Source organism: Ammospiza nelsoni, chromosome 5 (genome assembly GCF_027579445.1).
Source record: "Ammospiza nelsoni isolate bAmmNel1 chromosome 5, bAmmNel1.pri, whole genome shotgun sequence".
NCBI lineage: Eukaryota > Metazoa > Chordata > Aves > Passeriformes > Passerellidae > Ammospiza > Ammospiza nelsoni.
Window position 1 is genome coordinate 51,342,954 of NC_080637.1, and position 22,511 is coordinate 51,365,464.

At 41.4% G+C, this 22,511-nt stretch overlaps 1 protein-coding gene across 1 annotated transcript in view; it reads left to right on the top strand.

Moving 5' to 3' along the window:
• MYH9 (myosin heavy chain 9) overlaps positions 1 to 22,511 on the top strand; it is a 70,318-nt gene that overhangs the window by 40,533 nt on the left and 7,274 nt on the right. The window contains exons 10-31 of the mRNA XM_059473399.1: positions 1,779 to 1,874; positions 2,951 to 3,069; positions 4,177 to 4,329; positions 5,524 to 5,697; positions 6,465 to 6,638; positions 7,208 to 7,322; positions 9,677 to 9,870; positions 10,203 to 10,324; positions 10,688 to 10,757; positions 11,715 to 11,875; positions 12,610 to 12,718; positions 13,707 to 13,838; positions 14,477 to 14,683; positions 15,170 to 15,307; positions 15,809 to 15,932; positions 16,718 to 16,889; positions 17,482 to 17,694; positions 18,137 to 18,281; positions 18,766 to 18,972; positions 19,890 to 19,994; positions 21,284 to 21,436; positions 21,792 to 22,040. Of these exons, the coding sequence (XP_059329382.1) occupies positions 1,779 to 1,874; positions 2,951 to 3,069; positions 4,177 to 4,329; positions 5,524 to 5,697; positions 6,465 to 6,638; positions 7,208 to 7,322; positions 9,677 to 9,870; positions 10,203 to 10,324; positions 10,688 to 10,757; positions 11,715 to 11,875; positions 12,610 to 12,718; positions 13,707 to 13,838; positions 14,477 to 14,683; positions 15,170 to 15,307; positions 15,809 to 15,932; positions 16,718 to 16,889; positions 17,482 to 17,694; positions 18,137 to 18,281; positions 18,766 to 18,972; positions 19,890 to 19,994; positions 21,284 to 21,436; positions 21,792 to 22,040 (3,332 nt within the window). The remainder of the gene's footprint in view (positions 1 to 1,778; positions 1,875 to 2,950; positions 3,070 to 4,176; positions 4,330 to 5,523; positions 5,698 to 6,464; positions 6,639 to 7,207; positions 7,323 to 9,676; positions 9,871 to 10,202; positions 10,325 to 10,687; positions 10,758 to 11,714; positions 11,876 to 12,609; positions 12,719 to 13,706; positions 13,839 to 14,476; positions 14,684 to 15,169; positions 15,308 to 15,808; positions 15,933 to 16,717; positions 16,890 to 17,481; positions 17,695 to 18,136; positions 18,282 to 18,765; positions 18,973 to 19,889; positions 19,995 to 21,283; positions 21,437 to 21,791; positions 22,041 to 22,511) is intronic.

A 22,511-nucleotide genomic window follows, 5' to 3' on the forward strand; every position in this document is an offset into this window, starting at 1 on the left:
CTTGTTGAGGAGCCAGTGCCCTTTTGCCAAGATCCAGCCTAACCCTCCCCTGACAAAGCTTCATGCCATTCCCTTGGATCCTGTCACTGGTCACCAGATAGACAGGTGCCTTTCCTTCCACTTCCCCTTCTGAGGAAGCTGTAGGATGCTGTGAAGTCCCCTCCTCAGTCTCCTCTTCTCCAGGCTGAACAACCAAGTGACCTCAGTCACTCCTCCTGTGGCTTTCTCTTGGCTCATTGCCATCTTCATAGCCATCCTTTGGACAGTCCCTAACAGCTTTATATCTTTCTGATATTGTGGTACCCAAAACTGCACCCAGGACCTGAGGTGAGGCTACACCAGTGCAGAACAAGAGTGGGACAATCGCAAACATGTTTCTTTTCTGTTGCTCCTAATGTAGCATATAATGGAGCCTTTGTTCACTCTCATCCTCAAAAGGATGTTTTCTTAAAACAAATCTTTTTGTGATAGTGTTGTGGTTTAACTGCAGTTGGCAACTAAGCCCTACATGGCTGCTCACTCACTCCTGCCCAGTGGTATGAAAGAGATATTTGAGATAGTAAAAGTGAGTAAACTCATGGATCAAGATAAAGACAGTTTAACAGGTATAGCAAAAGCTGCACATGCAAGTGAAGCAAAGCAAGATGAGGAATTCATTCACCACTTCCCAAGGGCAATCAGGTGTTCAGCCACACCCAGGAAGGCAGGGCTCCATCACACAATGACTTGGGAAGACAAACATTATCACTCCTAACATCCTCCCCTTCCTTCTTTTCTGAGCTTTATGTGCTGAGCATGGTCCCTTGGGTAGGTTGGAGTCAGCTGTCCTGGCTGTGTCCTTCCCCATCTTCTTGTGCACCCCTAGCCTCCTCCTGTGTTATGAACACTTGTTTCCAGCACAAATCCAGAACACAGCCCCATAACAGCTACTGTGAAGAAAACTAATTCTACTCCAGCCAAAATCAGCCTAAACAAGTAGAAAATGGCAGGACAAAAAAATACCTTTATTAGAAGATCCCTTCAAGTGACTGGCAGTTTACTTTGCTCAAGGCAACTGGAAGCTATTATGCAATGAGCTTTGATATGTGGTGAAAATTGAATTGACACCATCTTCCCTGTCTTGGCATCTGATAGTTTGGCTTTTGTGACGTGCATCATTTGAAGAGTATGAATGTGTCATTAGCAATGGGGTGGGGTGCTTCAGCATATAATTAGTAATAGTTATGGTACCGGCACTTTCGCCCACATCCTGCTGCCTTCTGTACTTTACAATGTGTGTCTGTAAGGACTGCAGATCTTGGTCAGGGAACTGAAAGTGTTACAGGATTAAAGAAACAAAATCTTTAATTGAGGTGCACCCTTAACTGTCTCTTTCCTTTGTTCAACAGTAACTGTTGAGGAAAATTGAGTATGAATTCATTACATGAGGTTTTTATCCTCAAGCAGAGAAAAAAGTGTTTTATTAAAAAATACAGTTGTTGTAGGTGGCACTTAACCCTCAGTCCTATCTCTCACTATTTTATAGAGATGTTGAGAATAGGTAAATTTCTAGGCTGTGTAGTCCTGCATAGGAATGACAAGGCAAGTCCTTTGTCCTGCATGGGAGTAGTTTAGAGGAGTAACCTGTGGTGCTTTTTCCTAAATTTCAGAACAATTTTTGGGATGCTGAGATGGGCCTCTTTACCATGTTAAGAAAGATAACTGGGTGATATGGATAACTGTGTCACAATTTGTTGATGTCTGACACTAAGCTGTTGTTATTGTTACTATTTTAAAAGGTCTGCTGAAGGTTATCTCAGGTGTTCTTCAACTTGGCAACATAGTCTTCAAGAAGGAGCGTAACACAGACCAAGCCTCTATGCCAGACAATACAGGTAACCAATCCCCTGCCCCACACCAAAGAAAAGTGCAGCAAAAAAGCCTCCAGGAAGTTCTTGCAAGGGGGAGAATGTATTGCAGTATGTATGGAATGCTGGAGCCCTGTTTTTGCAGGGTGAATTATTTGTCAGAGGAGCTGGCGTGCCCCATACAAATGCACAATGTTCTGCCAGGCGTGTGTTTGCAGCCACCCACGGGCAGGAATGTGACAGTGTTCCTGTGGCAGGGCTAGGCAGGAAGTGCACACCATGAACAGATGAAAAGGATTACTCTACTGAGTATGTGGAGTGTGTGTTTTAAACGAGCTACAGTAATTGGTCCTTCAAACCTATATTATCAGATTTTAAGGAATGTTCTGTGCTGCCTTTGTAGGTAGTCTGGTAACTGTAAGAGTAAGATGGTGGGTAGTTTTATGGTGGGTATAAAAGCATGTGTGCGTAATTTAATTGCCCATTGTTGAATGTGTAAATAGTGCCATGCTTCATGTGATAGAGGACTATTTGTTGGAAGACTTAACTCTTAGACCTTCATTGTAGATGTACTGCAGAAGTGCAAATGTTGCTAATTTTATCACTAAGGGGTTTTTTTTGGGCTGTTATTATTTAAAATATGCTCTAAATGCCATTTTAAGGAGGAGAATAAACTGTTTGGGTTTTGGATCTTGAATCTGAAATACAGAGCTGTCTCAAAGACTAATCAGTAGATGAAGACAGAACAATTAGCTTGATTAAGAATCCATTATCTGATATATTTTTAGATTGATTACAGACAATGACCTTTCTAAAGCTTCTGTGTAACAATTTAGTTGAATGAGGCTGTTACTTGAAATATATTCTAGTGACTTCTGGAGAAACTCAGTAAACTGTTGTATGGGTTGCAAGAGGGTTTTTTTTAGAGTGATTTTTTGGTTAGGAAGGTATTTTGTCTCAGTAACCTGTTCTTAATTTAATGTTTTTTGTAAGCTGTTTCCTGACTTTTCTAAAGACAGTTGTCAGAATGTTTTTCTTTTTCTCTCTTTCTGTGAGAAAAACAGAGTAATATGAATCTTTTTGTTTCCTTTTACCATCTTTAGCTGCTCAGAAGGTGTCTCACCTTTTGGGTATCAACGTGACAGATTTCACTAGAGGTATCCTGACTCCTCGCATCAAAGTTGGACGAGATTATGTCCAGAAAGCTCAGACCAAAGAGCAGGTAGGCATTCTCAAAAAGTGAATGGGACCACTTTGATCTCTAATCTTACTGCTGCACTGCTAATGAATGTTTCAAAGGTTTCTGTAGTGTTTACTAACCATCTTTATGGTGGCAGTACATGGAAAGCACACTTGAATGATGTACCTTAATATATTGCTTCTAACATAATATATTGCTTGTTCATATAATCTGTGTAAAGATAGAATTCACCCTGTCCCTTAGCACTTCTTCTCTTTAAAAAAAAAAAAAAAAAAAAGAGAACACAAGTCCCCTAAATTTGGTGACCGGCTGTCCCTGGGGAGTTATTTTCAATGTGGTATGCAAGGGTGACATTTTCAAGTTGGTGCAATTCAGAAAGCACTATTTTTGAGTGGGTCAGCTACTAAGATAGAAGAATTTGCTGCTCACCCTTGAAATTTATTGGAAATTTTGTAACACTCTTGACTGGTTGTGCTGTAAATGAAACCTGACCTAGGAGCTCGTGGCCTGCTTGAATGGAGCAAACCCCTGTGCTTACTTATTGCCTGGCTTCTTTATGAACACAGCATTATACTCTAAATAAAGAAACATGGCCCTGTAACATGGAAAGGGTTGGTAAGAGATTGAAGTCTGGAAAAAGTCAGAGGTTGCCTTTCCATGCTGCTTGTCCCTTTTGATGTATAATTTCTTACTACATGTAGTATTTGTGTCAAGCAAAGGTAGGGTAGTGGCAGGGAGGGATTGGGCTTCATAAATCCAAAGTTACAAAAGAATTTAAGTTCATTTCCTTGGGCCTATGAAAAGCTCCATGTTACTACAGTCTTTGGGAGTGACTGGGCATAGTTTTTCTTTCTTTAATACCAGCTTTTGTTTCCTCCAGCAGGTAGGATCCTGAAATTTGGATTTGACACACTAATTTAGAGACAAATTTTTTGCTCTTATATATTGAATATCACTATGCCATCTACTTTTCATTTGGAATAAACTGAAATAAGCCTTGTTCAGTGGATTTCCTGGTGGAGAGAAAATGTCAGACTACAGTTGTGCTGCTAGATCCTGAAGCAGTGTAATCTGTGCCTTTCTTTGGTTTCTAATGCAGCTTTTGATGTTGATGTGTTTGCTGTTTAGGCTGATTTTGCCATTGAAGCACTGGCCAAAGCCACGTACGAGCGGATGTTCCGGTGGCTGGTTATGCGCATCAACAAGGCTTTGGACAAGACCAAGAGACAGGGTGCTTCCTTCATTGGAATCCTTGACATTGCTGGCTTTGAGATTTTTGAGGTAAGGAGATGTCAGGTCCTTGCACTCAGCACAGTTTAATATGGAGCAAAGACCGCAGAAGGAAATAGCTTTACAATTGGAAAATAACACACTCTTGATAAGGATGTGAAGCCCACAAAAAGGGGAATCAACATCTAGTCTCATTCAAGATAAGTGTAGGAGAGGAGGAGCTGAAGGAAAGTTGAGGGAGAGATGGGAGAGAGGGAAAATGTGAGCTCTTTCTCTAGATGACAGTGAACTGTTAGGCCAAGCTGTTAGGGGATTCTATGAAATAATTTTAGGATGTGGTTTGCATTATAATCTGAAGCAGCCACAGACTGCCATCAAAAAAGAAGTATCCTGCCATTATCCCAGCAAGGCAGCTCCTGTCAACCTGTGTTATGTTACACTGGGTCTAACTCATGAACAACTGCAAAATGAATTGGACCATTTATTAATGAAATAGAAAACTGAGACACAGAAAAGTTGGCATTGGTTTTTTTTTTTTGTTTGCTTGTTGGCTGGGTTTTGGGGGATTTTTTTTTTCCTTCTCCCTCTTATTGGTATGCCTTTGGCTTCACAGTTGCTGGATCTCATGAAAAGAAGAGAAGAAATAACATAGTTAGGAATTATTAAATAGAGAGGAATTAGAACAGGACCACTTTCTTTAGAAGCTGCATTATGATTTGTGTGGTCAAACATAAAAATACACTGTGGATTATTAACCTTGTCCTTACCATTCCAGAAGAAATCTGGAAATTTTATAGAAATTTCTCTCACTTTCCTTGCTCTGATTTTATATGAGGATTAAAAAGGGACTTTCCAGTCCACATACTTTTAGGAGTTTGTCTTCAGGCTTCTGTTGCTGCTTCTTCCTATGAAGAGGACTTGCTGGCTCTGCATTTGTGAGAAAACCAGAGTCCTTTCTTGTCCCGGGTTAAGTAGTTGCAGTAACTCTTCTGCTGTTTACATCTAAACATTCTTTTGCAAAGTCTGAGAACCAGTGTGTATGAACTTCCCTAGGGATTGCAGCAGTGTGCAGTGGCACGTGACAGAACAGGCAGTTCATATCCAAAGGGGTTATTGACAGTGGACTGTCTGCCCCACTTTAGCTTAGATTCCTGAACCACAGATATGATCTTTTGTGCTAATAGGATGCTAGGTGTGTCTTCACAAGCAATTGCTCAAACATCTTTCTGCTTTTTTCTTCATTAGCTGAACTCCTTTGAGCAGCTGTGTATTAACTACACGAATGAAAAGTTGCAGCAGCTCTTTAACCACACCATGTTCATTCTTGAGCAAGAGGAGTACCAGAGGGAGGGCATAGAGTGGAATTTCATTGACTTTGGCCTGGACCTGCAGCCCTGCATTGACCTCATAGAGAAGCCGGTAAGTTTGTTGTTTTGCTGTCCAGCAGGAAATGGCTGCACTGATTTTGTCATTGAGGACATCATCTCTGGCCCTCTAGCTTTTGTTATCCTCTACTGGCACTGTAATATGATTAGAAGCAGGAGTGAACAGTTTCTTCTTTGTATGAAAGTGTGTCACCAAAAGGCTGTTAGTGTCAGTTCTGTAGGAAACACTGCATGAAAATGGATCTAATTGGCCACTTTTCCCTCTCACTGTATTGTCCTCACTTGTTAGGTCTGCGTGATGCTAGATGTATGTGCAGCTTGCCATAAGTAGTGTGAACTTCCTTGCTTAACTACTGGTGTGATGAGAAGCTGTGAACTCAGTTGCTTTCATTTTGCTCTAATGAAACTTAAAAATTTACAAATTTCACAGTAGATGTTCCAATAGTAAGGACTAGTTTGTGAAACTTTCTGCTATGCCTTTTGCATTTAGACACCAGAATATATTTAGAGAACCGTATAATAATATTTCTTCTAATAAAAAATATCTTTTCCAAAAAAAACAACCTAGACAAATGTCACAGAAGAGACTTTCTCATAAAAATGGTCTCAATTCAGATGAAGATATTGAAGAGCTATTAACAGTTTATATTACAATGGAAGTAGTTTAACTGATATCACACAAGACATGAATGTGATGTGGATCAGGCTTAGTTCTTTTTCCCCCTCCTCTAGCTGTCTAAAGGTGTTCATTATCATTGTAGTCATGTAGTTAATGATGTTTTGATGTTTTCCTTCCTTAAGGCTGGGCCTCCTGGTATACTGGCTCTGCTGGATGAAGAGTGCTGGTTCCCAAAAGCAACAGACAAAAGCTTTGTGGAAAAAGTTGTTCAAGAACAAGGCACCCACCCCAAATTTCAGAAGCCAAAACAGCTGAAAGACAAAGCTGACTTCTGTATCATACACTATGCTGGCAAGGTAAAGAATTAATAACTAAAATGTGAAGGTTGGAATGATTAATTAATAAACATTACTTCTTAGAAATGGCTACTTACCAAAATGGTTGCATATGAGAAACCATCAGAAGATTTCATGAAGGTGTTCCATTGCAGAGGAGCTCACAGGGTCTAAGGAGGCCTAACTTGCCTGCAATTTTATCTGTATTTATAGTTCGACATGTCAGACTGACAGCAATTTAAATTTGTTCTGTGTGACTTGGTGAGGCTGGAGGTACTGCTCAGAGGAATCCTGCATCAAGACTTCATCACCAAAAATGCTGATGCAGCTGGTTTTTGTGTGACATTCTGGATGGTACAAACTGGCATTGCAAATCCATTCCCTTTAGTGACAGAACAGAACATGCAGCTTTTTGTAAGGGCTGGAAATTCGTAGGTGTGCTTACTTAGATAGTAAATCCAGGAATGGTTAGGTAATCTGTTGTTGTGCAAACCTTGGTGATACTTTCCTAGACTGTGCCAGATGATGTTGGATACTGGGCTGCAGAAAATTGCTCATCCCAATCTCCTTGATGTGTTTATCTTCTGCAGGTGGATTACAAGGCAGACGAATGGCTGATGAAGAACATGGATCCACTGAACGATAACATCGCCACTCTTCTGCACCAGTCGTCGGATAAGTTTGTGTCTGAGCTGTGGAAAGATGGTATGTAACTAATCTGCATTTCATTTGTTTGCTCTTTTTTTGTATGAAAAACTTGGGCATCAGAAGCCTGTGATGAGCTGTTTTGCCTTTTCCCCCTGAAGACTAAGCCACCAAGATGAGCATTATCTGGAACATCCTTTGCTTAGATCATGGTATTTCATTAAAAGTTCACTGTAACTCAAGAGAAAGGTTCATTTGCATCAACTTCTGTTAAACTTGCTGCATATATAGCAATTCTGTCTCAAAGTGAAGAATACTGGGATAAAATATGAATGCACCATTATGAGCCAGCAGCTTGTATAGCTGCAGCACTCAAGATCTGAAGTGGAACCTGTTTTCAATCCTGCAACTAAGTGTGCCCTTTCTGCAGTGTTGTTCAGTATTTTACTCTATCTTCTCTGGGTTTTATCTGGTTTTGAGTCTTACTGTTACTGTCACTTTCTGTGGTAGGTTTTCTTTGACGTCTCTGTCTGTTGCAGAGATGCAGAAGGTTCAGAGAGCCTATTTCTATCAACACTTTCCTATTCTTCATCTAGAACCAGGTGACTGAGAAACCCAGCTGTCGTGTCATGTGTGTGATGCATCCTAGAGCCATGCAAGAAATGCTTCCGTTAACTTCTCTTTGTCCCTTTGTCATACCTGCCTGTCTTTCTTGTTCATTTCCTCTGCTTTGTGCTAGTAGCTCCTCATGGACTTTGAAACAAAAGTAAAACTCACCTTGAAAGTGGATACAAAAATAGACACATTCGGGTGCCTAAAGTTGCTCTTGTACAACTTGAGTAGGAACAAATCCCTGTCAACTGTTTGAATGTAGAGCTAGCTCAGCTGTATTTCTTGCAAGATATGGAAGGAGGATTTCTGGGGCTGCATAGAAACTGAATTCCAGTTTGGCATTCGTTTTAGTACTGGGATTTCACTTCAGCAGCTGGTAATTTAAAAGAGGGTTTGGCAAAGGGACTCGTCCTAGATGAAAAACGGCCATCAGCAAATTGTGCCTAACAAGGCCTTTGCTGTGTGAGACTGTTTTTTGGGCTTGAAATGTCAACTGACCACAGCTTATCAGTTTCATTTATTGTTCTTAGATGGATCTTCTTTTGAAGTGACTGTTCTTTTCTCTATCCTGAAGTACATTGCAGGGCTCAAGATTAAGAGTATTGGCACAGCCACAGTCTGGGATGCACTTCTGTGGACTTACCTGTGATTTCATCTAGTAACAGCCTTCTTTTCTTTCTGATAAGGCAACCTTGATCCTATTCCACCAGCTGCTCTAGAAGTGAACAGTTTTTAGCTAATATTAGCTGTAAATGAGAATACTCTTTCTAGCTTATTCTTTTGTAGGGTGTCTCTTAGCAGCTGCATTTTTTTTTTAATCAGAAGACAGTTGAGCACAAGCTGGTGTATTTCCTGAAGTGAAGACTGGGAGCCTGAGTGTAGACATCAGCCAATCACTAAAGGTGGTGAAGAGTAGCTTGAAGCCCTTAATAAAAGTGTATTGGAAGTGTGGAAATTTCTAGTGATACAGTTGGTTTTTGCTGGATGGGTGAATTTCTATCTCTGTAGAAAAGCATTGTGAAAAAGTAAAACTTCAGTTTCTTCTTGCCCCTGCTACTATCTAGCTGACTAGCTAGATCTAGCTGACTTCTGTTGAGGAAAAAAAAAATCTGTGGTGTCCATTCATCAAGGTGATGGTTTCATCAATGCTTGGATGTCACTGTGGCATAGTGGAGAAACTTTGGGCAGGGAGTTCTGACTTTCTCCTAGTGCTGTTGTTCATGTCTGTGTCATGGAATACTTGTACTCCAAAAACAGCTCAAGCAGTGGTATCCTGAGGTTTGGGTTTTGTCATGCCTTTTACTGTGCTTGTTCAGTTTACAAGTAGATATGACTTTTCTGATCATTGGTTATGACAGTCCTGCCTGTAATGCAAGAGTGAAGCTGGGCTTTTTCTCTATCTGTGGCCCCTCCTGGATCAGAGTTAACTAACAGTTGGCTCTGCTGGGCTAGCAGCTAGAGCTCTTGTTGTTTTTCATTCTAAGCTAAGCAAGTAGAAGCATCTGAAACTCACTTCTAGATTGCTCTTCCAGTGCTGCCCTCCAGGGCATCAGTAGAATGTGTTTGGGATTAAGTTTGACTCCATCACTCAAACTTCCTGTAGTGAGCTGATGCTTTCTTTTCCTTCCTGCTCCTATCCCTGCACAAATTTTGTACAGGACTCAACATCTGTGTAGAGATGAAGCAAAAAGGATCCTGCAGCTCCTCTCATTTATCCTGTTCTACCCAGATGTTCTTTGTATGTCCCAATGCTTCCTTTGTTTGTGGGAGGATTTTAATGCTCTTTCCTGTGCTCTCTCTAGTGGACCGTATTGTTGGGCTGGATCAGGTAGCTGGTATGTCAGATACAGCACTGCCAGGGGCCTTTAAGACCAGGAAGGGAATGTTCCGGACAGTGGGACAGCTCTACAAAGAACAGCTGGCTAAGTTGATGGCTACCTTGAGGAACACCAACCCCAACTTCGTCCGTTGCATTATCCCCAACCATGAGAAAAAGGTAAGACAGCTATAACAGCACAGCCCATGCATTCTTACATGGGCTTCCTGGGTGTGTGGCTGGGTTGATGGCTTTTGTCAGGTTTTGCAAGAGATCTGGAAGAGGCCCTCTTTTCTCAGGGTGTTTTTTAAGATCATCCTAAATAACTGTATGCTTACTAAAATTGTGGGGACTGATCTTTGCAGTTCTTAAGGTGGCATAAAAGCTTTCCATTCCTTCTAACTGGAAGAGAGAACTGGCTCCTTTACAAGAAAGAGAGGGTGAGAGGCAGGGGGTAAGGCCTTTTTGTAAAAGCTTTGTGGTATTCATAAAATAAACATTTTCCTCTCTAGGCTGGAAAACTGGACCCTCACTTGGTCCTTGACCAGCTTCGCTGTAATGGAGTGCTGGAGGGAATCCGTATTTGTCGTCAGGGTTTCCCCAACAGAGTTGTGTTCCAGGAATTCAGACAAAGGTGAGCCCTAGAAAAGAATCTGAAGCAGTCTTTGGCCTGACAAAGTTAAGACATAAGTACAAAAGTGGAAATCTTTTATTGCAACTAGACTGAAAAATTGGCAAAGACAACACATCTGTACCTTGGTAGGCCCTGGCAGAAAGCCTCCCAAAAGCATTTTTGATTTCTCCAGTAAGGTTGTAGTTTAGGTGAGGCATAGAGAACCATGTCCAAGGCTGCTGCTTCATTGTCTGCTGTCTAGAGGTGCAGTGTTTTTTGGAAAACTGTTGACCTCACAATGGCATAGGAATGCATACTGGTTTCTTTTGTTTTGTTGTTTTCAAATACACTTGTGTGACTAGTCTGATGCTTTCTCATTTTCAGATATGAAATCTTAACTCCAAATGCAATTCCCAAAGGATTTATGGATGGAAAGCAGGCTTGCGTGCTGATGGTAAAACATCCCGGAAACTCTACTTGAATAGAATAAACTAGATGGGTGTGGTTTAAAAGTTGGAGTTGTGCAGGCTAAAAATAACTTGTACTCACAGACCAAAATTCCATAGTCAAATGTTTTGTCTGAGAGAAGGGTGCAAAAAGCTTCCTCTTGGCTTCATGGATGGAGGCTTTTGTCTGGCATGAGATTCAATAATCCTAGGCAAGAGGTCCTTTCTGTTTCCACAGATGTGTACTTTGAGATGCCAGCAGTGTTCATAGAATCAAAATGCTCAGAAGCATTAATGCTATCTTTAGCACAGGCTTAAAGTATGAGCTTCAGTAAACTTTTTGTAATGGCCTGCTGCTGACAAATGCTTTCAGCAAAGGCTCCAATTAGTTTCTGTGGAATTGCCTGCTTCAAAGGGAAAGCTTTGGCTCTAGCTTGATGATTAGGCTTGAATTGAGCTTGATCATATGGGATTCCCACTTTTCTGTCTTACAGGAGTATAGCTGATTCTTTCTAGCTTAGCTAATATAAGCATTGGCAGCAAATCCGTGAAAGGAAGGTTGGGCTGGGTTGTCTTTTTTGGACAAAGATAGTATTGAGAAAAAGTAAATGGGAAGGATCAACAGATGTGTTTCTTCTAGAAAAGGAACAGGACTCTCAGGACTAGACATTCATTCCTCACAGCATCTTTGTATTCTGAATACTTTATGTGATACCTCTATTAAATTATGCTTTCAGTCATATTTTCTGTCTCTGATTACCTCCATTTGATGCTGTGCTTGGCTGAGCTTCAGCTCCTCTAATTGGGATAGGCCAAGAATTTATTGGGAGTTGGCAACTTTGGTTTGTCTGAGTGGCGCACTGTAGAGAAGGGCTGTCTTAGAGCCACAAGCCACAAATATGTTTTGTGATGTTTCACATGAAACAGTCTTTGCAGGACATGAATTCTTCTCTCTCTCTTTTTAGATCAAAGCATTGGAGCTGGATTCCAACCTTTACAGAATTGGACAGAGTAAAGTGTTTTTCAGAGCTGGAGTCCTTGCTCATCTTGAAGAAGAGAGAGACCTGAAGATCACAGATGTCATTATTGGATTCCAAGCATGTTGCAGAGGCTACCTGGCCAGAAAGTTAGTACAGTGATTTTTGAAGTCATAATCATGTATTTCATCATAAACATGTATTTCTCCCATTCAAGCACAAATTTATCTTCAAAAAAATGAAATAATTGTCTAGAAATTATTTTTTGTCAGAAAGGCCATTATTTATTTATTGTATATAACAGTTGATGGTCCTTTAGGTTTTTCTCATCTCTGTAATGCCAGACTTCTGGCACCTGCAAGAATCTCTGTGTGCTGTATCCAAAAAAATACCTGAGCAGTAAAGCCTTTTTTTCTCTGTAAGAATGCTATGCAGCAGAAAGTTTTTCCCAGAAGTGATGAGAAGGTGCAAATGGCCAAGTCTTAGTATGGTACTGATGCAGGAGGTGTGGGGTTTCTCTTAAGTTATCAGTTAGGGCTGCAATTGGTCCAGTTCTAAGATCAAAAGTAGTACCTGTCAGTTTGGTGGGAAAACACACCTCTGCTTCAGATCTCCCTCCTTGGAAGTGAAGATAGTAAAGCTTTTCAGGGTAGAAGACATGAGAGAAATTTTTTTAAAATAGGAAATTGGATTAAGGAAAAAAGAGCCACTCTTACGTGAGCAGAAAAAAACCATGAAAATCAAGAGAAAGTTCACTGGAAACCGCTGTTTTTTTGGGAGGGAACCTTCTAAAGAAAAACCACAGAAGTATCTAAGGAAAGGCTGATGGTGTGAATTGTGTGCAGCTCTGGGTTCCTTTGTCTTATCTCCACTTGCTTTGCAGAGCCTTTGCCAAGCGCCAGCAGCAGCTGACAGCTATGAAAGTGCTTCAGAGAAACTGTGCTGCCTATCTGAAGCTGCGCAACTGGCAGTGGTGGAGGCTCTTCACCAAGGTAAGAGCTTTCTCTTTGCAATCCCCCTGCCATGAGCTAAGACATCTCCAACTAGATCAGTTTGCTCAGAGCCCCATCCAACCTGACCTTGAATGTTTTCAGGGGTAGGGCATCTGTCTACCACGTCTCTGGGAAACCTGTTCTAGTGTTTCACCACCTTTATTGTAAAAAACTTCTTCCTTGTATCAAGTCTGAATCTACTCTTTGTTAGCTTCAAACCATTACCTTTTTGTCACAACAAGCCTTCCTAACAAGTTTGGCCCCCTCTGTTTTGTGAACCCCCTTTTAGGTGCTGACAGGTGCTCTGAGGTCTCCCTGAAGCCTTCTCTTCTCCAGGCTGAGCAGCCCCAACTCTCTCAGCCTGTCTTCATAGCAGAGGTGCTCCAGCCCTCTGATCATTTTTGTGACCCTCTGGACCCACTGAAACAAGTCCTTATCATTCCTGGGCTGAGAACCCCAGACCTGGATGCAGCACTCCAGGTGGGGGCTCACCAGAGAAGAGGGGCAGAATCCTCCTCTGGATTCAGCCCAGACAGTTCTTTGATCACCAAACACTCCATCCATCAAGTCTGTATCTCTTCATTTTAGAGAGAAAGATCTTGGGGTACCATGCCAAAAACCTTACAGAAGTCCCCTTTTATGACATTGACTTACTTATGAATTTCCCCATTGTATGGCAACTTTTTTATTCTCTCACTATTACTACTTAACCCTTGAGAGTCTAGAATTTACTGAACCCTTTCCTGATGCATCCCATCCTGGAGGAGAATAAATGGACTGGCAGAAAGCGTGCTATTGGCAGAGTAGGTGACATCTAGTTCTGTGTAATTCCCCCAGTGTTCCCCCCAACAAAACAGCTGATTGGTCCTTCAAATTAGAAATTTACCTAAAATGTTATTTTAGTCAATGCTTCTCTCAAGTACAAGAGCATTTCTTCATGTTTTTGTTATTCCTTATACACATCTCATTCCCTTGGTTTCCCTTTCAGGTGAAGCCCCTTCTGCAAGTCAGCAGACAGGAGGAGGAGATGATGGCCAAGGAAGAAGAACTGATAAAGGTCAAGGAGAAGCAGCTGGCTGCAGAAAATAGACTGAGTGAGATGGAGACCTTCCAGGCTCAGGTGAGTTTTGCAAATCTGATGTGTAAAAATTTTTCTCTCTCTGCCTGTCCAACTGCTTGAGAGCACCTCCTTTGCTTTCTTGGTCTGATGGACAAACTGCAGGATTCCAAATTGCTGGAACATGATTTGGCTGCCTTTTGTTCACTTTCTTTTGCCCTTCTTGCAGCTCATTTCCTGCAGCAGTTACTCATTTCCTGTACAGTTACTACCTATTGCCCTTCTGTAGCCATTATAGGAGAAAAGTCTCCTTTGGTTGCTGAGTGTTACAGCAAGCTGGTTGAACTCAGTCTTGTCTTTAATGGAATCCTTTTTGTTGGGAGCACAAAAGATGGGGGCAGGGTTGGTTTTTTCCCCATACAGCTGATAATTATTTGTTACTTTTGTAAGTGGAAATAGACAATTCAAATGGATATGGTCTTGAGAAATTTGTGAACAATTTGTGCTTGCAGCTCCTGATTTGTAAAGAAGAAGACAAACTTAAAACCATGTTTTGATAGTTTTTGGTTAACAGCAGGGGACTGCTGCAATGTTTAAAACTAACTGTGGAACAGAGGAGCACAGAATTTCACTTAACACACATTGCTAAGTGCTTTGCTAAATTGGAGTTTGTCTTATTTCTGGCTTTGCATCCAATGTAGCTCATGGCAGAGAAGATGCAGCTGCAGGAACAGTTGCAAGCAGAAACTGAACTGTGTGCTGAAGCTGAGGAGATAAGAGCTCGCCTGACAGCCAAGAAACAAGAGCTGGAGGAGATATGTCATGATCTGGAAGCAAGGGTGGAGGAAGAGGAAGAACGGTGTCAACATCTGCAGGCTGAAAAGAAGAAAATGCAGCAGAACATCCAGGTAATGCCTTAGGAATGCTGTCTCTGTCAGTAAAGAGGATAGTGAGGGTTAGAGTGGTTCTTCTGCCTCAGCTTGGAGGGAAATGAAAGGCAGAAGTGGGGGGAAAGAGGCATGGGAAAATCCATCTGTGGAAACAGCAATAGAATGCAGCAGTTCTGGTGCTGAGCCTGAGGCATTCAGTCAGTCCTCTGGATGAGCTGTTCCATTCTTGAAGGTGATGGCCACTTCTCAAACAATTAGACAAATCATTGTTTTAAGAATGGTCATATTCTTTGCAAAATAGCATTGCTTATTCTGCTAGAAAATTTGTTGATTGGCATGCAGTATGTTGCATTAAGTCATGGCAGAGATGTCAGTCTGGGACCTATTGATAATACCTTGAAGGAAGGGTGAAGAAACCTTCCATTCTAGTATTGCTACTGTGCTAGTTCATGGATTGGTGAGCAGCACTGACAAACACCTTGCTTTTCTTTGGGTGTTGTGAAGGAACTAGAGGAGCAGCTTGAGGAAGAGGAAAGTGCAAGGCAGAAGCTGCAGCTAGAAAAAGTGACCACAGAGGCCAAATTGAAGAAATTGGAAGAAGATGTGCTAGTTCTGGAAGATCAGAATCTCAAATTGGCTAAGGTAAGACTCCCACATCATCTTCCACAAGCTAAAGATGCACTGGTGTTTCTCTTGGAGAAAACCACTGCAGGCTGACCTTTTCCCTATTACAGGGAAACTTACTAATTAATTCAGTCTTGTCTTTGAGAATTCTGACTTGAATTTTTGAAAGTAACTGCCTGCCTGTATTCTCAACGGTCAGAATTGTATGATATGTAAATAACTTTGACTAAATAATGATCCATGAGCAAACATTTTCTGATGCATTGTTATGCCAATCAGTATTAAGTTATTTTATGAACAGACTTCCCTTTCGGTTTTGAAAGAGCTATCATATCTTTCATTTAAATTCAACTTTTAATTTATTTGAATTCTATTTGTGATTCTGAAAGGATTTCTTTCTTTGAGATTCCTTGTAGCAGGAGTAGGCACTCATGACATTGACATTTCTAAGCAGTCAGATCTGGAAAAATACCCTGTTATTCCAGCAACTCTTTTGACTCTTCTTTCTCAATTCTGCAGGAAAAGAAACTCTTGGAAGACAGAATGTCTGAATTTACAACAAACCTGACAGAGGAAGAGGAAAAATCTAAGAGTTTAGCCAAACTGAAGAATAAGCATGAGGCCATGATCACTGATCTTGAAGGTAGTTTTGGGTTTTGTTTGGTTTTTTTCTTTTTTTTGAGATAGATCCTGTAAAGACTTACCTAATTAGTTTTAGGTGTTTCTTGTTAAAATGTGTTGGACTTCAGTTTCATTTCTGAAAGTGTTTTAGTCTTCTCAAGTTTCTGAAGGGTTAAAAATTAGTCTATAGTGTGTGAGCTATTGATCAGTTTGATAGAGCTGTGCTCTTGTCTGGCTGAAGGTTATGTGCCTTGTCAGCTGAGCCCTTGATCTAAATAAAAATCCTCTCCAAAGCAGCCAGGCCAATGGAGAAGAGAGGCTGGTTCTCTTTCTTCTCCTGCTGTGGAAGTGTCTCCACTTTTCTACTTCCAGCAGCATCGATCTGTCAGGGTTAGTGCTGTTTCTGATAGCCTGTTTGCACAAGTTCTTCAGAGTTCTAGAAAGATATTCTTCTGGAGACTGCCTGTTTAGTTTCGGTAAAGGGAGAGCAGACCTTGTGTTCAGCACCACTAAATGGGTGCTTACGCCTGCGTGGTGTGAGGCTGGCATTGTGTTTGCATCGTTGCAGTGAGAGTGGGAAAAGGAGGTTTGGCTGTAAGGTGAGGGGAAGGGAAATTGCCCAGATAAATTTTGAGGGCAAAATAGAGTAGATGGAGTAGATGACTCTATAAGTCCTGACAAAATAATGCAGTCCAGCTACAATTTGAACAGTTGTGTTATCAGGAAAGAAAGTATTGCTTAAATCTATTTTTCTGTGCTTGTACAATGTTCTGAGTGTGTGACTTAATGTGTCCCCATCTCCATTAGAACGCCTGCGACGCGAGGAAAAGCAGAGGCAGGAGTTGGAAAAGACTCGTCGGAAGCTTGAAGGGGACTCCACTGATCTGCATGACCAGATTGCTGAGCTGCAGGCTCAGATTGCAGAACTCAAAATGCAGCTGGCCAAGAAGGAAGAGGAGCTGCAGGCAGCTTTAGCTAGGTGAGAACCTGACCTTGGGGTTCAGGGACCACCTGGTTGGAAAGTATTTCTTGTCTTGTGTCACTTGGAATTGGGTGAATAGGCATAAATGCAACCTGTGAATGTTGCATTTTAGCCTGTGGACTATTTAAGATCCATATCCTTGGCATTAGAGTTCTTTAGCTGCTGCTCACTGCCACATTCTCTGTCCAGAACTAGACTATGGATGCAGTAGGCACTGCATCCATTTGACTGGAGTAGTAATCCTTAAGCTGTGATTAAAAAGTAGTGGCAGAACACTGGTGTCCCTCTGGTAGTTCCTGTATTCATCTACTTGGTAAAGTGTCTGGTTTCCATTGTAAAATGGTGCTTTCTCTTCTGCTTTCTTCTGTTGTCAGTCCCTCTCTGTCCCCTTCTGTAAGGTGAGTAATTGTGCTGTCTCAAGTACTGGGAGATAGAGCTTAGGATTTGTAGATCATATATGGATCAAAGTCTGAATATAACACTAGAGCTGATCAATACCAGCTTTTCTTGATTATTTTTGGTAGGACAGGTTGTCTTAATTTGTGTATGGCTTAAGTCTGCTCTGACCAGAACCTTGTGTTGAACACAGAGTGGAAGAAGAGGCGGCACAGAAGAACATGGCCCTGAAGAAGATCAGGGAACTGGAATCCCAGATCACTGAGCTGCAGGAAGACCTGGAGTCAGAGAGAGCGTTCAGGAATAAAGCTGAAAAACAGAAGCGGGATCTGGGAGAAGAGCTGGAGGCATTGAAAACAGAGCTGGAAGACACATTAGATTCTACAGCTGCCCAGCAGGAGCTGAGGTAACTCCAACATGGGGCTGTGTTATCTTTATTGGGGTTTGGTTTTGGCTGTTTTTAATAATTCTGCTATATTCAGTCTCTTACCATAGCAAACCTTTGCCTTTATCAGTGGTTAGCAGCCTCAGTGACTACAGAAGGAGGTGGTGTGCAAGCCCTAGTCAGGACTGTATTACTTCACCTGATGTCAGAAAGTTGATTTGCTCCCTAACCAAAGTATCAGTGATTCCCCTGAAGCATTGGTACTTTTAGGCTGTTACTTCTTAGGCAGAAATAATGCTGCCAGCTTGCACTTAACGATGCAGTGCTAAATGCTACCTTTGAAAGATATCTTTATAGCCTAAACAGACCTTGGAATTTTCATGCATTAGAGGTGGTGTTGGTGGATAAGCACCTCTGTTTGATCCCCTCCTTGGCATTTAAATGGAATTTGTGAATTTTGCAGGTCAAAGAGAGAGCAAGAAGTAACGGTTTTGAAGAAGACCCTTGAAGATGAGGCAAAGAGTCATGAGGCTCAAATCCAAGAGATGAGGCAGAAACATTCACAAGCTATTGAAGATCTGGCAGAGCAGTTAGAGCAAACCAAACGGGTATGTGGAACAAAAAACACAGGGTCAAAGCAGTCAACCTGAAATGACAGTGCAGAAGAGCACAAAGTGTTCATGATACTCATACATGTGTTGTTCTTCCCTTGGTAGATCGTTTTTCTCCATGAAGCATATATAAAGCTGTTCTAAATAGTGCCATTCATTCTTTTTTCTCCTGTTAGGCATGTTAGACTGCTTATCCAAGAACATTCTTCTCACTGCTAGCACTTGTTAGCTTGTACAACCTCTAATTTGGAAATCTGATGGTGCAGGACTTTTTTCTGTATTGTTGTCCTCTCTTAGATTGTTAGATTGTCTCCTGATAATCAGTGACAGGCTGTTCATCTTGTTTTTTTCTGAGTAAGCAGTCTGCAACTTAACTGCTAAACATACAGCATTAGCTTGCTTGTTGGGAAAACATGTACTCACTGGATCCTGCCAAATGTAAAGTCTGAGGGGTTTTGTTGCCTTTTGTTTTCCTCTTCAGGTGAAAGCAAATCTTGAGAAAGCAAAACAAGCTCTGGAAAGTGAGAAGATTGAACTGTCCAATGAGGTGAAGGCTCTTCTGCAGGGCAAAGGCGATGCTGAGCACAAGCGGAAAAAAGTGGATGCTCAGCTCCAGGAGCTGCAGGTGAAATTTACAGAAGGTGAAAGAGTGAAGACTGAACTGGCTGAGAGGGTTAACAAACTGCAGGTGAGTGGCATGGCTTCTCAAGAGAAAAGGTTGTAGGGTGGTGTTTCCCCATGGCTAGTTCAAAAATTCTGCTGCTCCTGAGGACAAAAACAGCAAATCCATCATTTGCTTCCCAAGGGCTATGCAAACTCCTTAACTCATTGCCAGACCAGAATATTTGGATTGATGTTACTTATTTTGAGCAGCCCTGGAAAGGTGAAATAACCAGTTGCTGTTGGAGTTTGAGTTTTGTAAGGCTCAAGGAGTCAGAGTGTCTGTGCCCCCTGAAGACTGGCAGTGGTTTGCACAGCACAGCCCTGTGAGCACTCAGCTGCTGGAGCACCTGGAGTGGCACACACAGACAGGTGGTTGCGTAACTCTTGTGGGAGATGATGTCTGGAAGTTTTGCCACATGGTTGGTGGCTCAAGGAATTTATGGGTTTCTTCAAAGGAGCAGTAAATCCCTGCTGACTGGGGGTGACATGAAACATTGTCTTTGGCCTTCTCCTTAATGGAGGGTCGTCATTAAAAGTCAAACACTACTAGCATATGCACAACCTTTTGAAGCAGGAAAATGTAATTTTGAGACTCTAGATATAATCCTGAAGCAGATAGTATAAAATAGAAGAGAGTGAGTTTAATAAAAAATTTTACAATTGCTTACCAGGCTAAAATCTCATCTAGGCCTTAGCCCAAACCAACCAAAATCAGAAGGCGTTTGCAATAGAGGTGATCTGAAATAAAAATCTCATTTCAGCCTCTCATATTTACTTCCTGGGTCTGTGGAAATGATGTGTTCATTCCTTGAAAGATTATACATATGCCCTCCTGTTGAGAGATGCCTCCATTTCCAGTTTTAAGTCTCATAGCTGCTCACCTCTTCCTGTCTTTGTTTTTGATGATGCATTCAGTAACTGATACTCTGATCTCCCCTTCAGGTTGAGTTGGACAATGTCACAGGTCTTCTGAACCAGTCTGACAGTAAATCAATCAAATTAGCAAAGGATTTCTCTGCTCTGGAATCACAGCTTCAGGATACACAGGTGAGAGCTTTGGAAACCAAGGCAACTGTGTGTCTGTTACATATTGGTAAAGGGAGAAATCACTCCGGATGCCATTAAGTACTGATTATACAACAATTCAAAGGATTGGGTCTGCAGTTTTTTGGTTGTTTTTTTTTTGGGTTTGTTTTTTTTTTTTTTTTTTTTTTTTTTTGGGTTTTTTTTTTGCTAAGGGGTTTAAACTGCACGGCACTGAGAGCATTTCTACAGAAAAGCTGCTTATCTATCTTCTGCTTCTTGTGGAACATGTGTGACTTACCTTGTTTTGGGCTTAGAAGTCCTCCTTTATCACTTTTCCACCTGAGAGCACTTAAGTGCTTCAACTGACTACAATGCTTGTTTGAAGTTTTTGTTTGAGATCTTCATAGTCAAGTGTTCGACAGGGTGTCTGTGTGCACATGTGTGTGATTTCCAGTAAATTTGTCAAATTAAGTAGAAAGTTTTATTTCCCAGTGGATGTTGGGGAAGTGATAGATTCAAATAATTTTGTATTTTTTTCAGGAATTAAATCATTCTTAGTCTTACAGTTTGGGGAAAACATGCATTTATAGTTAGCAGAATATGACTCTTAAGGTCAAGCATGGAGTGCTAAGAAGGTTGGAAGGGAAAGGAGAGCACATCAATAATAAGTAGCCTTGGACAGTCATTGATGTTCTGTCTACTTACTAGTCTTTAAAAAACAGACTCAAAGACAGGGCACAATACAAAAATTCTGCACTAGGTTTGAAGATTGGCTAATCTTTACATATCCTTCAGCTCAAGCACTGGCAGCATAAGTCAGTCAATGTTGTGCCCTAAGCTGGTAAATGACCAGTGCTGTACAGTTCTGCTGAGACCAGCATTGTTTTTAGCCATGCAAGAGCACTTGGGTCTGTGTGTTCCTTTGGTACTGGAATATGAGAGAGGCACATAGCAGAGTACAGTCATGCTGTTGTTGGGAAAGGTCTGAATACTTTCTGTGCTACTTGGAGGACTTGAGAAAGGACTGTGGAAAAGCTTGTGTGGTAAGGCCTTGAGAAAGGCTTGTGTGCCAAGGAGTTTACTTTAATTATTAGAATGTAGGAGAGAATAGGACCCTTCTGAATATTTTGTTTCTATACTGACTCACTGAAAGGCAGTTATTTAAATTCTGTCTTCAGTTGTCTTATCTGTGAAATTAGTTGCATGCTTAAACTCAACTTCAGAAGCACTCCTAGAGAGAGTGGATGAGGATTGTGAGCCTTTAAATCCAACGAGTGGTGCTGAATTCCACTGGGGTGTTTGCTTTATAGGAGCTGCTGCAGGAGGAGACTCGCCTCAAACTGAGCCTCAGCACTAAACTGAAGCAAATGGAGGATGAGAAGAATGCTTTCAAGGAGCAATTGGAAGAAGAGGAAGAGGCAAAGAGAAACCTGGAGAAACAGATCTCTATTCTTCAGCAACAGGTACAGAGTCTGCATCCCATAAACCAGTGACTTTAGAGAGGAAGGATAAGTACAGATCTGTCTTGAGAGAAGTAAAATTTAAATGCTGAATTGACTTCTAGTAACACAACCTTTCCTGAGCAAGGGTGATTTTGCTGATTTGGGTGAGAAAAGAAATGAGGTGGTCTCTGATGATAATCATATGAACTGCTTGTAGATTTCTGCCCAGGAATTCCTTTGGTAATTCAGTCATACAGTATTATCTGAGCAGGGAGTAGTACCTTCTGAGTCTCTTACTTGAAAGTCCTAAACTTCTGGTGCTGGTGAACTGCACAGAACATTTTCTGTGGCTTCATGTGCAATTCTGGTCCTTTAGGCAATAGATGCAAAGAAGAAGATGGATGATGGTCTGGGCTGCCTTGAGTTAGCAGAGGAAGCCAGGAAGAAGCTGCAGAAGGACTTGGAGGGCTTGAGCCAGCGATTTGAAGAGAAGACAGCTGCATATGACAAGCTGGAAAAAACAAAGACCCGCCTGCAGCAGGAGCTGGATGACCTGGCTGTGGACTTGGACCATCAGCGGCAGATCGTCTCCAACCTAGAGAAGAAGCAGAAGAAGTTTGATCAGGTATGACTTCAGTCATAAGCATTCAGTAGGTGCATCTTACTGATAGGTCTGCTTTAAGAATACCCAAGCAATACTGCTTGGATATTTAATAATATTTATTTCTGAACTAAGGCAGAGCATGTAGAGTGGAGGAAAAAAGCTTTAATAGAAGTGAATTAATTTTGTTCTATGAATAGGAATATAAGCAATGTTCCTTTCCCCAAAGGGATAACATTTATATCAAAACCGAGATTGAGTTTGAAGTGTCATTTGAAAATCATCTCAGAGAAGGTTGAAAATAATAGTTTGGAGGCCTGGGAAATCAGGGGTTTGTTTACTTGGGGTCAGCACAGTTGTTAGAGATGGGATGGCGCGCTTCATTCTCTGAAGCTGCATTTTCTTGATTCCTTCTATCCATGGAAGAACACTATTAAGAAGGCCCTGATGAAAAGAGGCATGTTTACCTTGTTAGCAAATGATCAGTAATTTCTC